Here is a 20,068-nt window from a genome sequence, read left to right as displayed (position 1 = left end):
GCCACCACCAGCAAACAGAACAGGGTCTAGAGCTAAGCCAGCCACCACCAGCAAACAGAACAGGGTCTAGAGCTAAGCCAGCCACCACCAGCAAACAGAACAGGGTCTAGAGCTAAGCCAGCCACCACCAGCAAACAGAACAGGGTCTAGAGCTAAGCCAGCCACCACCAGCAAACAGAACAGGGTCTAGAGCTAAGCCAGCCACCACCAGCAAACAAAACAGGGTCTAGAGTGAAGCCAGCCACCACCAGCAAACAGAACAGGGTCTAGAGTGAAGCCAGCCACCACCAGCAAACAGAACAGGGTCTAGAGTGAAGCCAGCCACCACCAGCAAACAGAACAGGGTCTAGAGTGAAGCCAGACACCACCAGCAAACAGAACAGGGTCTAGAGTGAAGCCAGCCACCACCAGCAAACAAAACAGGGTCTAGAGTGAAGCCAGCCACCACCAGCAAACAGAACAGGGTCTAGAGTGAAGCCAGCCACCACCAACAAACAGAACAGGGTCTAGAGAGAAGCCAGCCACCACCAGCAAACAGAACAGGGTCTAGAGTGAAGCCAGCCACCACCAACAAACAGAACAGGGTCTAGAGTGAAGCCAGCCACCACCAGCAAACAGAACAGGGTCTAGAGTGAAGCCAGCCACCACCAACAAACAGAACAGGGTCTAGAGTGAAGCCAGCCACCACCAGCAAACAGAACAGGGTCTAGAGTGAAGCCAGCCACCACCAGCAAACAGAACAGGGTCTAGAGTGAAGCCAGCCACCACCAGCAAACAGAACAGGGTCTAGAGCTAAGCCAGCCACCACCAGCAAACAGAACAGGGTCTAGAGTGAAGCCAGCCACCACCAGCAAACAGAACAGGGTCTAGAGTGAAGCCAGCCACCACCAGCAAACAGAACAGGGTCTAGAGCTAAGCCAGCCACCACCAGCAAACAGAACAGGGTCTAGAGTGAAGCCAGCCTCCACCAGCAAACAGAACAGGGTCTAGAGTGAAGCCAGCCACCACCAGCAAACAGAACAGGGTCTAGAGTGAAGCCAGTCACCACCAGCAAACAGAACAGGGTCTAGAGTGAAGCCAGCCACCACCAGCAAACAGAACAGGGTCTAGAGTGAAGCCAGCCACCACCAGCAAACAGAACAGGGTCTAGAGCTAAGCCAGCCACCACCAGCAAACAGAACAGGGTCTAGAGCTAAGCCAGCCACCACCAGCAAACAGAACAGGGTCTAGAGCTAAGCCAGCCACCACCAGCAAACAGAACAGGGTCTAGAGCTAAGCCAGCCACCACCAGCAAACAGAACAGGGTCTAGAGCTAAGCCAGCCACCACCAGCAAACAGAACAGGGTCTAGAGTGAAGCCAGCCACCACCAGCAAACAGAACAGGGTCTAGAGTGAAGCCAGCCACCACCAACAAACAGAACAGGGTCTAGAGTGAAGCCAGCCACCACCAGCAAACAGAACAGGGTCTAGAGTGAAGCCAGACACCACCAGCAAACAGAACAGGGTCTAGAGTGAAGCCAGCCACCACCAGCAAACAAAACAGGGTCTAGAGTGAAGCCAGCCACCACCAGCAAACAGAACAGGGTCTAGAGTGAAGCCAGCCACCACCAACAAACAGAACAGGGTCTAGAGTGAAGCCAGCCACCACCAGCAAACAGAACAGGGTCTAGAGTGAAGCCAGCCACCACCAACAAACAGAACAGGGTCTAGAGTGAAGCCAGCCACCACCAGCAAACAGAACAGGGTCTAGAGTGAAGCCAGCCACCACCAACAAACAGAACAGGGTCTAGAGTGAAGCCAGCCACCACCAGCAAACAGAACAGGGTCTAGAGTGAAGCCAGCCACCACCAGCAAACAGAACAGGGTCTAGAGTGAAGCCAGCCACCACCAGCAAACAGAACAGGGTCTAGAGCTAAGCCAGCCACCACCAGCAAACAGAACAGGGTCTAGAGTGAAGCCAGCCACCACCAGCAAACAGAACAGGGTCTAGAGTGAAGCCAGCCACCACCAGCAAACAGAACAGGGTCTAGAGCTAAGCCAGCCACCACCAGCAAACAGAACAGGGTCTAGAGTGAAGCCAGCCTCCACCAGCAAACAGAACAGGGTCTAGAGTGAAGCCAGCCACCACCAGCAAACAGAACAGGGTCTAGAGTGAAGCCAGTCACCACCAGCAAACAGAACAGGGTCTAGAGTGAAGCCAGTCACCACCAGCAAACAGAACAGGGTCTAGAGATGATGCTGACAGAGTCCTGTGACATGGCAATAAGAAATGTGGCCCCTGCCTTGCCAAAGAAGTTACACCTGGTGGCACAACCAGGTCCTCAATTGCCACACTGCAGTCCTTGAAAGTGGGCAAACTGAGATCAATGCCCGATGTCCTTCAACACCTTGCCTCAGACAGGCAACCACATTAATCCAAGGAGGGGAGAGAGGCCCATTGAAGCCCTCTTCAAAGCCAGAATGCGTAGCCTGGTACCTTAGCCATAGATTCGTTTTCACACCAGAAATAGCCTCAACCAACGTAAGGTCTGACCTGGTGCTTTGGACCAACACTGCGCACAGTTTACATGGTCAAACTGACTGGGAAGCCTGTGGATGAAGCCTGTGAGTGTGAAGGCCCATGACATGCAGACTCAGCTGCAGCTGATGCAGAACAGCATGGCTGGAAGGGAAAGGTGCGTCCAGTGGAGGCTGACTGCAGAGGCGCTGTAGCCATGTCAGCAACAAGGCTGCAGAAAGAGATGGGGGTCTGAGGCCAGGCTCGGTGAAGCACAACCAAAGCTCTGTCTGAAGTTGCCGAAAGACACAGCCAGTGGCTCTGGCTAAAGAGGAGGGACCAAAACTGGGCTCCGAATTAAGATATGGGACATATCACGGGCTAATCAATGAAACTCTTCTCAAGGAGCATGCCCACCTGATCACCCAGACATATGTACTTGCACCCAAATGAACATCCCCAACAACAAACCCCACTCAAATAGCAAGGCAAATCTCAAGAGCACAACATTGCAATACTGGGATCGTAGCACCAAGTCCTATACAGCAGATCCACAATACAGATACAATACAAAGCAACATCACAGCTACAGGTGTGAAATATCAACAACACAGGTAACCCAAAGGAATGCTCCTTCTACAGGTACAACATAACAGCATGCCACACGCCAGCATGACACCCCTGGGAGGGAGGCGCGGCAGTGTGACACCCCTGGGAGGGAGGTGCGGCAGTGCCCGGGAACACCATTGGTTGCTGCATGGAGAGGGAGAGAGCGCACCCACACAAACATAAAATAAAATAAACGCCATCTTCACGCTTCCCCCTCACAGGACCCAGGCTAAAACCATTAACTAAAATAACAAACTAAAATAACAAAGACAAAAGAAAGTAAAACAGAGCGACAACTATTTCAGTTCCCCGCTCAGTAGCTGGACTGCTTTCCAGCAGACCAGCTCCTCCGACTTTTTAGTGGAGGTTCACCGTTCTCCTTCTTATTAAAAGAAACAAAACTGAAATTAAATAAAAGTCAAATAAAGAAACTCGCTCTCTGTGTGAGCTCTCGGTCTCTGCCCCGAACTGTGGAGAGCAGCACACCTGTAAGCACCTGGGCTGATTAGGTAACGCAATCCAGGTGTGCGTGCTCTCTCCACCAGCCAGCGCAGCCGAGACCAATCTGCCTCTCCAGTGGACCGAATGCCACACAGCACCACTACAGGCACATCATATATCAGCAGAACAGGTATCCCACAGCAACACTGTAGATTAACCCTTTATTTCACTTCATATGTTTCATGGTGAGACCGCTAAGTGAAGTGCTGCAAATCAGCAACTGTAGGACGCATTGAAAAGGAAGCAGGAAGTGGACGGACCGGTAGGGCTGTGCTTCCTCCAGGAAGTGGATCTGGTCCTGCACACTGGCACTGGCCCTCAGCTCCTTCACCACCACCTGCGATGAGTCCAGGCCAGAGTTCACCTCCCCGAGCAGCACCTGCGAGAGAAACACTTTATACAGCACACTGCACCTGAGAGACACTTTATACAACACACCACACCTGCAAGAGAAACACTTTATACAGCACACTGCACCTGAGATAAACAATTTATACAGCACACTGCACCTGAGAGACACTTTATACAACACACCACACCTGCGAGAGAAACACTTCATACAGCACACTGCACCTGAGAGACACTTTATACAACACACCACACCTCAAAGAGAAACACTTTATACAGCACACTGCACCTGAGAGACACTTTATACAACACACCACACCTGCAAGAGAAACACTTTATACAGCACACTGCACCTGAGATAAACAATTTATACAGCACACTGCACCTGCGAGAGAAACAGTTCATACAGCACACTGCACCTGAGAAACACTTTATACAGCACACTGCACCTGCGAGAGAAACACTTCATACAGCACACTGCACCTGAGAAACACTTTATACACCACACTGCACCTGCGAGAGAAAGTTTATACAGCACACTGCACCTGAGAGAGAAACACTTTATACAGCACACTGCACCTGAGAAACACTTTATACACCACACTGCACCTGCGAGAGAAAGTTTATACAGCACACTGCACCTGAGAGAGAAACACTTTATACAGCACACTGCACCTGAGAAAAACTTTATACAACACACCACACCTGCGAGAGAAACACTTTATACAGCACACTGCACCTGAGAGACACTTTATACAACACACCACACCTGCAAGAGAAACACTTTATACAGAACACTGCACCTGAGATAAACAATTTATACAGCACACTGCACCTGAGAAACAATTTATACAGCACACTGCACCTGCGAGAGAAACACTTCATACAGCACACTGCACCTGAGAAACACTTTATACACCACACTGCACCTGCGAGAGAAAGTTTATACAGCACACTGCACCTGAGAGAGAAACACTTTATACAGCACACTGCACCTGAGAAACACTTTATACACCACACTGCACCTGCGAGAGAAAGTTTATACAGCACACTGCACCTGAGAGAGAAACACTTTATACAGCACACTGCACCTGAGAAAAACTTTATACAACACACCACACCTGCGAGAGAAACACTTTATACAGCACACTGCACCTGAGAAACACTTTATACAGCACACTGCACCTGCGAGAGAAAGTTTATACAGCACACTGCACCTGAGAGAGAAACACTTTATACAGCACACTGCACCTGAGAAAAACTTTATACAACACACCACACCTGCGAGAGAAACACTTTATACAGCACACTGCACCTGAGAAACACTTTATACAGCACACTGCACCTGCGAGAGAAAGTTTATACAACACACCACACCTGCGAGAGAAACACTTTATACAGCACACTGCACCTGAGAAACACTTTATACAGCACACTGCACCTGAGAGAGAAACACTTTATACAGCACACTGCACCTGAGAAAAACTTTATACAACACACCACACCTGCGAGAGAAACACTTTATACAGCACACTGCACCTGAGAAACACTTTATACAACACACTGCACCTGAGAAACACTTCATACAACACACCACACCTGCGAGAGAAACACTTTATACAACACACTGCACCTGAGAAACACTTTATACAACACACCACACCTGAGAAACAATTTATACAGCACACTGCACCTGAGAAACACTTCATACAGCACACTGCACCTGATAAACACTTTATACAGAACACTGCACCTGAGACAGAAACACTTTATACAGCACACTGCACCTGAGAGAGAAACACTTTATACAGCACACTGCACCTGAGAGAGAAACACTTTATACAGCACACTGCACCTGAGAAACACTTTATACAACACACCACACCTGCGAGAGAAACACTTTATACAGCACACTGCACCTGAGAAACACTTTATACAACACACTGCACCTGAGAAACCCTTTGTACAACACACTGCACCTGAGAAACACTTTATACAGCACACTGCACCCAAGAAACACTTCATACAACACACCACACCTGCGAGAGAAACACTTTATACAACACACTGCACCTGAGAAACACTTTATACAACACACCACACCTGAGAAACAATTTATACAGCACACTGCACCTGAGAAACACTTTATACAGCACACTGCACCTGAGAGAGAAACACTTTATACAGCACACTGCACCTGAGAGAAACACTTTATACAGCACACTGCACCTGAGAAACACTTTATACAACACACCACACCTGCGAGAGAAACACTTTATACAGCACACTGCACCTGAGAGAGAAACACTTTATACAGCACACTGCACCTGAGAAACACTTTATACAGCACACTGCACCTGAGAAACACTTTATACAACACACTGCACCTGAGAAACAATTCATACAGCACACTGCACCTGAGAAACACTTTATACAGCACACTGCACCTGAGAGAGAAACACTTTATACAGCACACTGCACCTGAGAGAAACACTTTATACAGCACACTGCACCTGAGAAACACTTTATACAACACACTGCACCTGAGAAACAATTCATACAGCACACTGCACCTGAGAGAGAAACACTTTATACAGCACACTGCACCTGAGAGAAACACTTTATACAGCACACTGCACCTGAGAAACACTTTATACAACACACCACACCTGCGAGAGAAACACTTTATACAGCACACTGCACCTGAGAGAGAAACACTTTATACAGCACACTGCACCTGAGAAACACTTTATACAGCACACTGCACCTGAGAAACACTTTATACAACACACTGCACCTGAGAGAACTGTTTGTGTTTGTGTGCTGAGATTATGTTTATTGTGTGTGTATGTGTATATTGGGGTTAGGATTACACTGTTATGGAGATTGGAGAACATACTGTTATGAAGCATCATTTTACCTCTTCAGTAGCTGAGCAGTTTATTTCTTCTATCTGTATCCATCCAAGTCCAGTTTTTACATCCACGTGCACTGATTTATTTAATCATTTCAACTCTAAACTGAAAACTAAAAGATTTTCTCAAAACAGACACCACCAGGGTGTGATGCTGTCGTAAGGCACAGCGGAGATGGAGGAAAAATAAATTACAGGCGTTTTCTGACATATTAAGAGACAAACTGACTGCATTTAATAAGGCCATTAATCAACCAGATTTCATCTTTTCAGAGACAAAGTTGAAAATATTTGTTCTGGTATAAACTTTTAAAGAACAGTGTCTTTGACCCATTTGTTGTTTTTTACACTTGTATCTCCATCCAGCACTTACAGTATATTGCACTTGTATCATTATCTAAACGTTGTAGCTCATCGTCATTCCTCCTAGTTTGACTTACCATAACTTTCTGACCTAGGCTATGCCTGCGTGAACTGGACTTAATGTGTTCATGGCTATGAATAATTGTTACGTAATGAGTATTGTACCTTATCGGACCTGTGCTTTGTAGTTGTTCCAATGACATTTAGTGAGCACTTATTGTACATTGCTTTAAATAAAAGTATCTGCCAAATAAATATAATGTAAGATCCTTGAGAAAGTAGTGTTAAATCAATTGAATGAGTTTTTAATCTCCAGAGGAACACTTGAAATATTCCAGCCTGGTTTTAGATGCGGGCACAGTACACACTGCTCTCGTAAGTGTACTGAAGGACCTCAGGAGCAGTGCTGATGCGAAAAGCCTATCTGCTCTCGTACTATTGGCCCTGAGCTCTGACTTTGACACTGCTGACCGTACTATCCACTTAGACAGACCAGACAAATGGGTGGGCATCACAGGCACTGCTCTGAGACCTATCTAACAGACCGTTCCTTCCCTGTTAACCTGGGCAAGCACACTTCTAAGAGTTTTAATGTCATGCGGTGTCCCTCAGGGATCAATGCTTGGACCAGTCCTTTTTAACCTTTATAAGCTGCCTCTGGGAGGTCTTATCAGGAGGCACAGGCGGCAATTTCATAGCTTTGCTGATGATACCCAGCTTTACATAAGAATTTGTTCTTAATGACTTGCCTGGTGAAATAAAGGTGAAATAAAATAAATAAACATTTCCATGTCCCACAATGATAAAAGGCCATTGGAAGTCCTTATAAACTGTATCTCAGACATTCAGATTTGGATGTCAAAAATTTCTACAGCTGAATCAGAACAAGACAGAGATGCTTCTTGTGGGCTCAAAGACCCAAAGAGAAACATCAACTAATACCAAAAAGTGCACACATTACTCCTGTTTGGCTACCTATTAGCTATAGGATTGATTTTAAAATTCTTCTTTTAATTTTATTTAAATTTTATTTTAATTTATTTTATTACATTCTACGTTGGTTTTACTGTTGCTATATTCTGTGATCTTTTATTATACTTACTGTGTCTTAAATGTTTTTGTAATCTCGGCTACATTGAAAATCAAGGGCCTGGCCCTCAATTGTACCTCCGAGAATTAAATAAAGGTTATGATGATTACCTCTTTTACTTTTGTTGTATTTCTTTTAATACTTTTAATACCTTTTATACTTATACCATTTATCTGTCTTAATTATACAGTTATCTGTATAATTCATCTTTTAATTCATTGTGAAGCACTTGGTGCAATAAATGTGCTATATAAATAAAGGATAATTGACTGATTAAACGCTGTGTGAGTACGCTTGTGTATGTGTGTGTGTGTGTATGTACGTGTGTTTGTGTGGGTGCATATGTGTGTGTGTGAATGTGTGTGGGTGCATACGTGTGTGTGTGTGGGTGCATATGTGTGTGTGTGTGTAAATGTGTGTGGGTGCATATGTGTGTGTGAATGTGTGTGTGTGTGTGTGTGTGTGTGGGTGCATATGTGTGTGTGTGTGTGTGTGTGTGTGGGTGCATATGTGTGTGTGTGTGTATGTGTGTGTGTGTGTGTGTGGGTGCGTACGTGTGTGATACCTTCCCAAACCAGCCATGTCCCATTTCCTTCATGTACAGAAGGCTCCTCCGGCCCATATCTGCGGATTTCAGCAGCTGGACTGTAAAGACATAGAGAACTGTTTTAGCAGGGCATTACTGTAACCCTAACACACTTTAGCAGGGCATTACTGTAACACTAACACACTTTAGCAGGGCATTACTGTAACCCTAACACACTTTAGCAGGGCATTACTGTAACACTAACACACTTTAGCAGGGCATTACTGTAACCCTAACACATTTTAGCAGGGCATTATTTGTCCCCTAACAGGGTATGGGGGGGTCGCACCTGACCGGGCTGGCTGCTGGGACATAGGAAGTGAGACCTCGGTGAGCGGCAGGATGTAGACGTCCGCGCTGCTCTGGGAGGCGGGGGAGGCCAGGGTGGAGAGATCGGCCTGGTACTCCTCTCCATCAGCATTCTCAAACTCCTGCAAGCGCACACAGTGCATGTCTCTCTCTCTCTCTCTCTTCCCTCTCCCTCTCTTTCTCTCTCTCCCTCCCCCCCTTGCTCTCTCTCTCTACCTCCCCTCTCACTCTCTCTCCCCCTCTCTCTCTCTCACCCTCTCTCTCTCCCCTCTCTCTTCCTCCCTCGCTCTCTCTCTCTCCCCCCCCCTGTAATGTAATGTAATGTAAATGCCTGTAATGCAATGTAATGTAATGTAATGTAAATGCCTGTAATGCAATGTAATGTAATGTAATGTAATGTATGTATCCTGTTTTGTGCCAGTAAAGTTTTCACTGTGTTCCTGGACAGGGATTACAGATGAAAACAAACTTCTTAGCTAACTCTGGTGTACCTGCCATGTTGTGCAATACCCCTGTTAAATAAACTAATAAACTAATCTAAACAACTTTTCTCCCAACCTCCAGCAGGGGGCAACGCAGCAGAGCGAGCTCACCTTGAAGCCGATCTCTCCCTTCTTGCAGCACAGGCAGGCCAGCATGAGGAAGATGAAGGTGAAGAGGCCAGAGAAGGAAACAGCCACCACAGCCAGAGAGGAGGACCAGGAGAGCTCACTCAAAGGCGCGCCATCTGCAGGGGGGAGGAGGTATTACAGCCATATAAATACAGCAAGGTTTTAAAGAACCCCAGGGGTATTAGTCATGCCTACCCCACACTGCGTTCTGTTTATGGTCTACTCCACTCTCTATTCTGCTCTAATTAACAACTCTGCTCAGGGATGGGCAGTATGTAAATAACATGTATGTGCATTGTATTGGTTTATTAGTATACGCATATTGTATTAGTTTCAAATACTTTTCAGTATTTCATCATTTCTATTTCATGAGCTTGGAAAACTTTCGATGCAATCCCCTGCCGGTCTTTCAGACACTTCAGAAAGAGGTATTTCTGCAATTTCAAAAAGACTCAAAATACAACCTGGTCTCTCTCCTATCAGATAATCTTATTTAAATAAAGTCTTGGTGTTCCTCTCTTTCTGTGCTGTCTCTGAAGATAGAATGCAGCTGCCACACCCCCTGGCCAGATCTCTAAATTCCACAACCCACCCCCCCCCCCCCCCCCAATCACACCCCTGCAAGAGAGGACTAGAGGAAAAGAGAAACAGAGGACTGGAGGAAGAGAGGAAGAGAGAGGACTAGAGGAAGAGAGAAAGAGAGAGGACTGGAGGAAGAGAGAAAGAGAAAGGACGGGAGGAAGAGAGAAAGAGAGAGGACTGGAGGAAGAGAGAAAGAGAGAGGACTAGAGGAACATATATTCTGTAAACTGTTTATAACATTATTTACAAACTTAACCCCTCAGCGCACATGCCAAATCTTGCCAATCCTTGCCCATTTAGGGGGTACCCTATTTAAAGCTTTATAACTCCAGATGTGAACACCACAGAAACTTGAAAAATGGCTTAAATGAAGCAGGACATTTTTACAATTTACAATACTAACACAGATTAGTTTATATTCATAATTTTGGAAGAAATAAAGTGCCATAAATGCAATTGTCTAGGCAAAAAATCAAAAATGAATTTGCACGTTTTTTAGTTTGCAATGAAATACTGAGAGATTGCATATATACAGCAGGTTAAACTATGCATGTGCTGGATCAAAAACTTCTTGACCACAAGTTCATAAAATCTAAGGGTGGATATGTAGAACTACTATAGATTTATGAAGCAAAAACTAAGCAGTGTACCCAGAGTCTCAAAATCTATCCAAAATGTCTAAATTATGCATTGCTGTAAATCACAACATATTCACGTATTTCACTGCAAATAAACTGTTTTGTCTCAAGAAACTCACTGTTCCATCATTTTCAAGCGGGAATTACAAGCTTTCCATCAGTGCAGTGGTCTAAAATATCTAGGGGTCCAGAAACATATCCAAAATCTCTCCAAAAATTAATAAAATGTTTTCTGTCAATTATAAAGAATATAAATGAGCCCCTTATGAAGTTTTAAGATGGAACATTGCTATCAGCTTAGAAAATAATGCAAAAATATTGTCATACAATGTGGTACAGTACCTAAATGTGTAATAATTAACTCTTGTATGTATTTCTATACTCTGTACTCTTGTATGTTTTCTTGTATGGGGATGGGACGACATGAAAACAATTTTCAACAGTCCACCACGTTTTGGCAATGCTCCAACTCTCACGTCATCACTGTTGCATGCTATACACAAAATCTATTACACTACTAACTAAAGCTTACATTACAGTGTGAAATATCCACATTATATAATACCAATAACCTATTTAAAGACACTCAATTTAAAAAATAACGTACATAGCCGAAGTATTTTGAGCAGTAATACTTATAGCAATATATAGCAATGATGAAATCTTATCTGTTTTCAGTAGATAAAGACAGAGACAGGAAATCAATGATACTGTTCTATCCGCTTCTGTCTTACACCAGAAAACTATGTCAGCTAGGTCTATCAGCAAACATATGGCTTAGCTATGCTCAGAAGTCCTCAATAATAATAGTATTTTCCAAGAAATTCTGAAAAATAGTTGACAACGTTTCGTTAGCAGCGTCTTTGTTTTACTGCTACCACAGAGTGAATGCGTAATTGAATGTGATGATAAGAAAATTTCTGGTTACGCTGACCTATAAAATGCTATTCCAAAAGCAAAATTAGACATGTTATACATCGTTAGAAAGCTTATACTCTCACCTACTGAATAAATGAATCGTCAATCAAGCCAGACTGTACTAAAAAGGGCAACAACGCCGTAAACAACAGGTGTGGTATTACGCACAGCTATTATGGAAGGTAACCAGGCATCACAAATGCGCATATATTTCACAAAGGGATTGTCCAAGACAATGTATGACCACTCAGTCTCAAAAGGGACATCTCAACGCGTAAAACCAATGGTAAGGTTGTATATTTATTCAATATTTAGTCCCAGATATTGACTGTAGAATGACATGGTATCATTTTTAAAAACTTTTTCTCGTTTATTTAGTTATTCAGTGAGCAGCGTTTTCACTGCTGTATTGGCATATCTTAGGGCTATTGTCGGGTTTATCTTGTTGCTATGACGGAATACGATTTTTTAGTGGTGAAAGAAATGAAAGAATATTTTTATGAATGCCAAGATAGACAATATTGTCCATTATGTCATGGGTGGGGGGTGTAGTTGTAGATGAGACTGCAGGGACTGAACGACCAGAGCGACAATGGTGGCGCTGCGAAATTACGTATTCGGCATAGTTGTAGTGTATCGTATACTAATGAAACTAAAACAACGCGTTTCTGTTTTTAACTCGTACATTGGTTGCAATAGCACTGAATGTCTGAGTTCAGTAATCTGGGCATGCCGGCATGCCAACCACTAGGGGGCTTGCGCGAAGGGGTTAATGAATAAACTTTGTTTGCAGACTGAGAGAGAGAGAGAGAGAGAGAGAGAGACTGAGAGACAGAGAGAGAGAGAGAGAGACTGAGAGCTCGCAGAGCTGTCCATGGTGCTGAACTTCCAACCCAGCTAGAGCTGTGTGTTCTGCCTCAAATCTGAGTTTGCTAACTTTACCTGTACTGCACACATACAGCTCTAACACGCTAAGATGCTGCACATATACAGCTCTAACACGCTAAGATACTGCACACATACTGCTCTAACACGCTAACATACTGCACACATACTGCCCTAACACGCTAAGATACTGCACACATACAGCCCTAACACGCTAAGATACTGCACACATACAGCCCTAACACGCTAAGATACTGCACACATACAGCCCTAACACGCTAAGATACTTCACACATACAGCCCTAACATGCTAAGATACTGCACACATACAGCAATAACACGTTAACATACTGCACACATACAGCAATAACACACTAAGATACTGCACACATACTGCCCTAACACGCTAAGATACTCCACACATACAGCCCTAACATGCTAAGATACTGCACACATACAGCAATAACACGTTAACATACTGCACACATACAGCAATAACACACTAAGATACTGAACACATACTGCCCTAACACGCTAAGATACTGCACACATACAGCAATAACACGTTAACATACTGCACACATACTGCCCTAACACGCTAACATACTGCACACATACTGCCCTAACACGCTAAGATACTGCACACATACAGCAATAACACGCTAAGATACTGAACACATACAGCAATAACACGTTAACATACTGCACACATACTGCCCTAACACGCTAAGATACTGCACACATACAGCAATAACACGTTAACATACTGCACACATACAGCCCTAACAGGCTAAGATACTGCACACATACAGCCCTAACACGCTAAGATACTGCACACATACAGCCCTAACACGCTAAGATACTGCACACATACAGCCCTAACACGCTAAGATACTGCACACATACAGCCCTAACACGCTAACATACTGCACACATACAGCCCTAACACGCTAACATACTGCACACATACAGCCATAACACACTAACATACTGCACACATACAGCCCTAACACGCTAAGATACTGCACACATACTGCCCTAACACGCTAAGATACTGCACACATACTGCCCTAACACACTAAGATACTGCACACATACAGCCCTAACATGCTAAGATACTGCACACAGACAGCCCTAACACGCTAACATACTGCACACATACAGCCATAACACGCTAACACACTGCACACATACAGCTCTAACACGCTAACATACTGCACACATACAGCTCTAACACGCTAACATACTGCACACATACTGCTCTAACACGCTAACATACTGCACACATACTGCCCTAACACGCTAAGATACTGCACACATACAGCCATAACACGGTAAGATACTGCACACAGACAGCCCTAACACGCTAAGATACTGCACACATGCAGCCATAACACACTAACATACTGCACACATACAGCCCTAACACGCTAAGATACTGCACACGTACAGCAATAACATGCAAACATGCACACCTCAGGACAGTAACATACCCATCCATACAGTTCCAGCCATGGGGGAGGGGCTATATTACATGCATGCACTTGGTTGCCCCAGAGACAGAGCCAACATGGCCTTTGTGTGGTGTGAAGGGAGCCCAAGCAGACAGAACAGCCAACGGCAATTCAGGGAGGCTGATTCCTTATATGGGCATGAAGGAAGAAGCACTACTGTATGCCCTTCTCTCTCAATCCATCGTCATGGCAACAGTGTTCCTCACTGCCACCAGAGTTTGAGTAGTTAAAAAGCAGAGCTCTTAGCCCCTGTGTGTGTGTGTGTGCGTGCGCGCGTGCGTGCGTGTGTGAGAGAGAGTTTGAGTATGTGTGTGTGCATGTGCGTGCGTGCGTGTGTGTGTGCGAGAGAGAGAATTTGAGTATATATGTGTGTGTGTGTATGCGTGTGTGTATGTGTGTGTGTGTGAGAGAGGGAGTTTGAGTGTGTGTGTGTGCATGTGTGCACGTGTGTGTGTGCGTGCGTGTGTGCATGTGTGTGTGAGAGAGAGTTTGAGTGTGTGTGTGTGTGTGTGTGTGTGTGTGTGTGTGCATGTGTGCATGTGTGTGAGAGAGAGAGAGATTGAGTGTGCGTGTGCATGTGTTGTGAGAGAGAGAGAGAAAAGACTATACTCCAGCAGAGTATCTCTTCTCTGTCAGTGATACAAAGCAGAGACGGATCCTGACCAAATACAGACTCAGTGACCACACCCTTGAAATTGAAAAAGGCAGACACAAAAATGCATGGTTACCAAAAGAAAAACGAATATGTGGTCACTGTAAGACAGGAGAGGTTGAGACAGAGATGCACTTCCTCCTAAACTGTACAAAATATACAAATATTAGAAAAATATATTACCAAAAATGTTCAGAAATTATAAAAAACTTCCATTCTTTACCAAAGAATGAAAAATGTGCAGTCCTATTAGGACAAGGACCAACAGCCCCAATTGCGGCTCAATATGTCTCAGCTTGCCATAACCTGAGGGACACTGAGTGACCATCGTACATAATTATAATTATCTATTTATTTATTTATTTTATTATTATTATTATTTTATTTTATTTTTTTCTAATAGAATGTTCATTATTAGTATTGCACTGTAAATATGTATTTTGAATTGATTTATGATGCTTTGGCAATATATACCTATGTATTTCCTGCCAATAAAGCTATTTGAATTGAATTGAATTGAATTGAGAGAGAGAGAGAGAGAGAGAGAGAGAGAGAGAGTTTGAGTGTGTGTGTGCATGTGTGTGTTTGTTTGTGTGTGTGAGAGAGAGTTTGAATGTGTGTGTGTGCGTGTGTGTGTGTGTGTGAGAGAGAGAAAGAGAGAGAGAGAGAGTTTGAGTGTGTGTGTGTGCGTGTGTGTGTTTGTGTGTGTGTGTGGGAGAGAGAGTTTGAGTGGGTGTGTGTGTCTGAGAGAGAGAGAGTTTGAATGTGTGTGTGTGTGAGAGAGAGAGAGTTTGAGTGGGTGTGTGTGTCTGAGAGAGAGAGAGTTTGAATGTGTGTGTGTGAGAGAGAGAGAGTTTGAATGTGTGTGTGTGCGTGTGTGTGTGAGAGAGAGAGAGAGAGAGTTTGAGTGTGTGTGTGCGTGTGTGTGTTTGTTTGTGTGTGTGGGAGAGAGAGTTTTAATGTGTGTGTGTGCGTGTGTGTGAGAGAGAAAGAGAGAGAGAGAGAGTTTGAGTGTGTGTGTGCCTGTGTGTGTTTGTGTGTGTGTGTGGGAGAGAGAGTTTGAGTGGGTGTGTGTGTCTGAAAGAGAGAGTTTGAATGTGTGTGTATGCGTGTGTGTGTGTGTGAGAGAGAGAGAGAGTTTGAGTGTGTGTGTGCTTGTGTGTGTGTGAGAGAGAGAGAATTTGACAATGTATGTATGTATGTGTGTGTGTGGGGGGGGGGGGCGGAAAGGGAGGGGCATGTCAGACTTTACTGAAAGGGGAGGGCTACAATTAAAAATAAATAAATAAATAAAAATGTTGACAATCTAATCACCTGGTTAGCAGAAATCCTATTCACAATGTTCCACTAAGAAAAGTCTATAAATAATCTGTTTTCTAATGTGATTAAATGATACTATATATTTCTTCTTTTTTATTAATGTATTGATTTAAAGGAAAATATCAATTATACAAGGAATATAGTGATATGTATCATTCAGACCAACTAGCCTTTATTTCAAAGGGTTCTTCACTGTATGATGTGCATTTAAGTGGTCATATGGTACCATAACAATACTGGTTAAAACATTTATTCAAAGTACCTCTTACTTCCAAATTGTTATTTTAAGCAGCAAAAAGAATAGTGATACTTAATCAGTTCATTAATACATGGACTGTATCAATCCATCAATCAACAGTATGGACCAGCCCATCCACATGCAGTATGGATCAGCCCATCCACATGCAGTATGGATCAGCCCATCCACATGCAGTATGGACCAGCCAATCCACATGCTGTATGGACCAGCCCATCCACATGCAATATGGATCAGCCCATCCACATGCAGTATGGATCAGCCCATCCACATGCAGTATGGACCAGCCAATCCACATGCTGTATGGACCAGCCCATCCACATGCAATATGGATCAGCCCATGCATGCACAGTATGGACCAGCCAATCCACATGCAGTATGGACCAGGCCATCCACACACAGTATGGACCAGCCCCTTCACACACAGTATGGATCAGCCCATCCACATGCAGTATGGGCCAGCCCATCCACACAGAGTGTGGACCAGCCAATCCACACACATTATGGACCAGCCAATCCACATGCAGTATGGATCAGCCCATCCACACATAGTATGGATCATCCAATCCACACACAGTATGGACCAGCCCATCCATATGCAGTATGGATCAGTCCATGCATGCACAGTATGGACCAGCCCATCCACATGCAGTATGGATCAGCACAGAGTAGGCCAGTAAAACACATTTTCTGCCAGACTAGATTTGCAGGTGTTTTTGTTCTCAGTATGTCAGCAGGTGAGCTACATAGGTGAGCTACATTTGTGAGTAACCTGGAGCAACAGTGTGGAGGGCCAATCACATCACTCTGACAAACAGCGGAGGTGGGCCTTGATACAACATGAGGTGCAGCCTCTGATGATCTCCCTGATGTCCATAACCCATGATTAAAGTCACAGCCCCTCATGGGAATGATCTGGAAACCTGTAGACCTCACCTGCAGACCCCACAGCTAAATCTCATTAGAATCATCTCACATTGGATCTCCATCTCCATTACAATCCTCCAGTCCTTACAACTGTGCTTCTGTATCCATCTACCTCTACAAACACCAGCGTTAAACAATACATTCAGACCCAGCATTTACTTCATTTCATTTTTATCTTTACTTTCAGTTTTTCAAATATTCATTCTTTTTCTAGAATTAATAAGGTCAGCAAAATTTTGTGGGGCATGCTTATAAATGTGATTTACTGGTGCATGGCCCCACACTGGTGATGATGGTGATGTTGATTATTATTATTACTACTACTGCTACTACTACGACTACTACTAATAATAATAGTAATCATAATAAGAATATTGAATACCGGCAGCAGTAGAAGTATAACCAGCATCACCATCACTCTGCTGAACACACAGAGCTGTACAGAAGCTGCCTTCTGTGGCAGTCATGTGACAGCTACAGGGGCCTATTACAGACAGCGAGAGGAGCTGAGAGGGGATGAGAGGCAGCTACCGGTATGGATATGCACCTCTTCGTCTCACACACACACGCACACACACACACACACACACACTCATACACACTCACACACACACACACACACACACGCACACACACACACACACACACACACTCATACACACACACACACACACACGCACACACACACACACACACACACTCACACACACACACACACACACGCACACATACACACACGCACACACACACACACACTCGTACACACTCACACTCACACACACGCATACACACTCACACACACACGCACACATACACACACACATACACACACACACCACACCCCTGAACTCACACACACGCACACATACACATACACACTCACACACACACATACACACACACACGCATACACACACATGCACACACACACACATTCACACACACACACACACATACACACACACACGCATACACACACGCACATACAGCCCTAAGCTCACACACACGCACACACACACATACACACATCACTGCCGGTGTCGCTACACCGTTCAAACGCACCGTTTTTAAACACATGTGAGCCTTAAAAAGCGCCGCCACGCGCGTTGGCTGAGCCACCCACCACAGACATTTCTCACGCCAATGTCCTCTTACGTTCAGCGTGATCAAAGATGGCCGAATACGCTCATACAACCACGAAACCGCTTATCAAGCCACCCAGCAACCATATCTGGGCGTAACATTTGTATTATTCGAGACCCTGGGTTGGTAATCGGCCTTATCAACTGGTATTCTAGCACAGATGACAGATATTCCGCGCGCGCCATTAGTGATGGAATTTGCGTTTTCCATTTTTGATCTCACCTGAGTCGAAATGAGAACTGAAGGCAAAGCTGGGATTGAAAAACGAAGAAGACATGACCAACAGAAAGAAAGTCGCGGACATCCTCCTCTTCGTCTAGCCTGTTAGCCAGTGACCATTTAAAGTCCGTTTGAAACAGGAGCAGAGAATAATGTTCGCGCAAGACGTCGCATTTCCCCCCGATTCAAAGGCACCACTTGTGCCACAGCGGCCGCTGCTCCATCTTCGCTGCACGCGGCAGAATATGGGGCGGGCGCGAGGAATCTACCCCCTCTTCTGTTCTGTTTTAGCGGCTGCGCTCGGGGAGACATCCAGCAGTCGCATTTCTCCCGCGATATTATTACATTCGGTCCGACTGGGGAGAAGAAAAATTGTGCCTAGACGCAGCGGTGTTCCTGCATCAGGGTGATGCTGTGGTTTTGTTTAAATAGCTCTCCCCCTGCCTCTGCACCAAACCCAAAGCGGCTCCCGGGGCCCATTCCGTTAGAACGGGCACTTCATCTGGCCCGTAAGGCTCTCTGTGACAAAACGAATAACGCTCCCAGCACGAGCGGGAAATTCGCTGATATCGGGAGTGCTGCGCACATAAGATCCTACCTATAGCTCATTCTCCGGCTGTTATGGATTAAATTGGCAGTTTAGGTGGATGTGTAAAACGAAGCTGTCCAGGCACTGACAGCAGGAGCGCCATCTTGCCTGCTTATCATCCCCAATATAGAATCAGAATGAAGGAATCCGCAGCGCGGGGGGCGGTACAACAGGCTGAGGTATGGTTTATGCACAATGCTATCGTGGCTATGTCAACACTTATTATCAATAGTCTGACAAGCGTTAATCAGATGCCCATCAAATGAAAATCTCTGTTGTGTGAGGAAAGCTTAAAAATCCCTATTTATATAACTCTACCAGAGTGCAACAACCATGACAGCAGCATACAACAGCGTCATTTCTCTTACATAATGTACAGTAGCGTGGCAGCGTCAGACTCAGAGCTGTGGCATGACGCCAGGGCTTCACTCCGGTCTGCACTGCTGCTGCTCTCCCAGCTCTGCTCAGTCCTCAGCATGTGTGTGTGTGTGTGTGTGCATCATGTGTGTGTGTGCATTGTGTGTGTGTGTGTGTGTGCATCATGTGTGTGCATCGTGTGTGTGCATCATGCGTGTGTGTGTGTGTGCATCATGTGTG

At 44.9% G+C, this 20,068-nt stretch overlaps 1 protein-coding gene across 1 annotated transcript in view; it reads right to left on the bottom strand.

The window, feature by feature from the left end:
- The window catches only part of aatkb (apoptosis-associated tyrosine kinase b), a 37,450-nt gene extending 17,725 nt beyond the window's left edge, over window positions 1-19,725 (bottom strand). Inside the window, 5 exon segments of the mRNA XM_035404291.1 lie at window positions 3,868-3,986; window positions 8,888-8,967; window positions 9,198-9,339; window positions 9,811-9,944; window positions 18,886-19,725. Of these exon segments, the coding sequence (XP_035260182.1) occupies window positions 3,868-3,986; window positions 8,888-8,967; window positions 9,198-9,339; window positions 9,811-9,944; window positions 18,886-18,967 (557 nt within the window). The 5' untranslated portion in view covers window positions 18,968-19,725.
- Between the last annotated feature and the right edge of the window lie 343 nt (window positions 19,726-20,068).

The sequence above is a fragment of the Anguilla anguilla genome, chromosome 2 (assembly GCF_013347855.1).
Source record: "Anguilla anguilla isolate fAngAng1 chromosome 2, fAngAng1.pri, whole genome shotgun sequence".
Taxonomy (NCBI): Eukaryota; Metazoa; Chordata; class Actinopteri; order Anguilliformes; family Anguillidae; genus Anguilla; species Anguilla anguilla.
The sequence above is the reverse complement of the archived record's forward strand: the minus strand, read 5'-3'. Positions and strand labels throughout refer to the sequence as shown.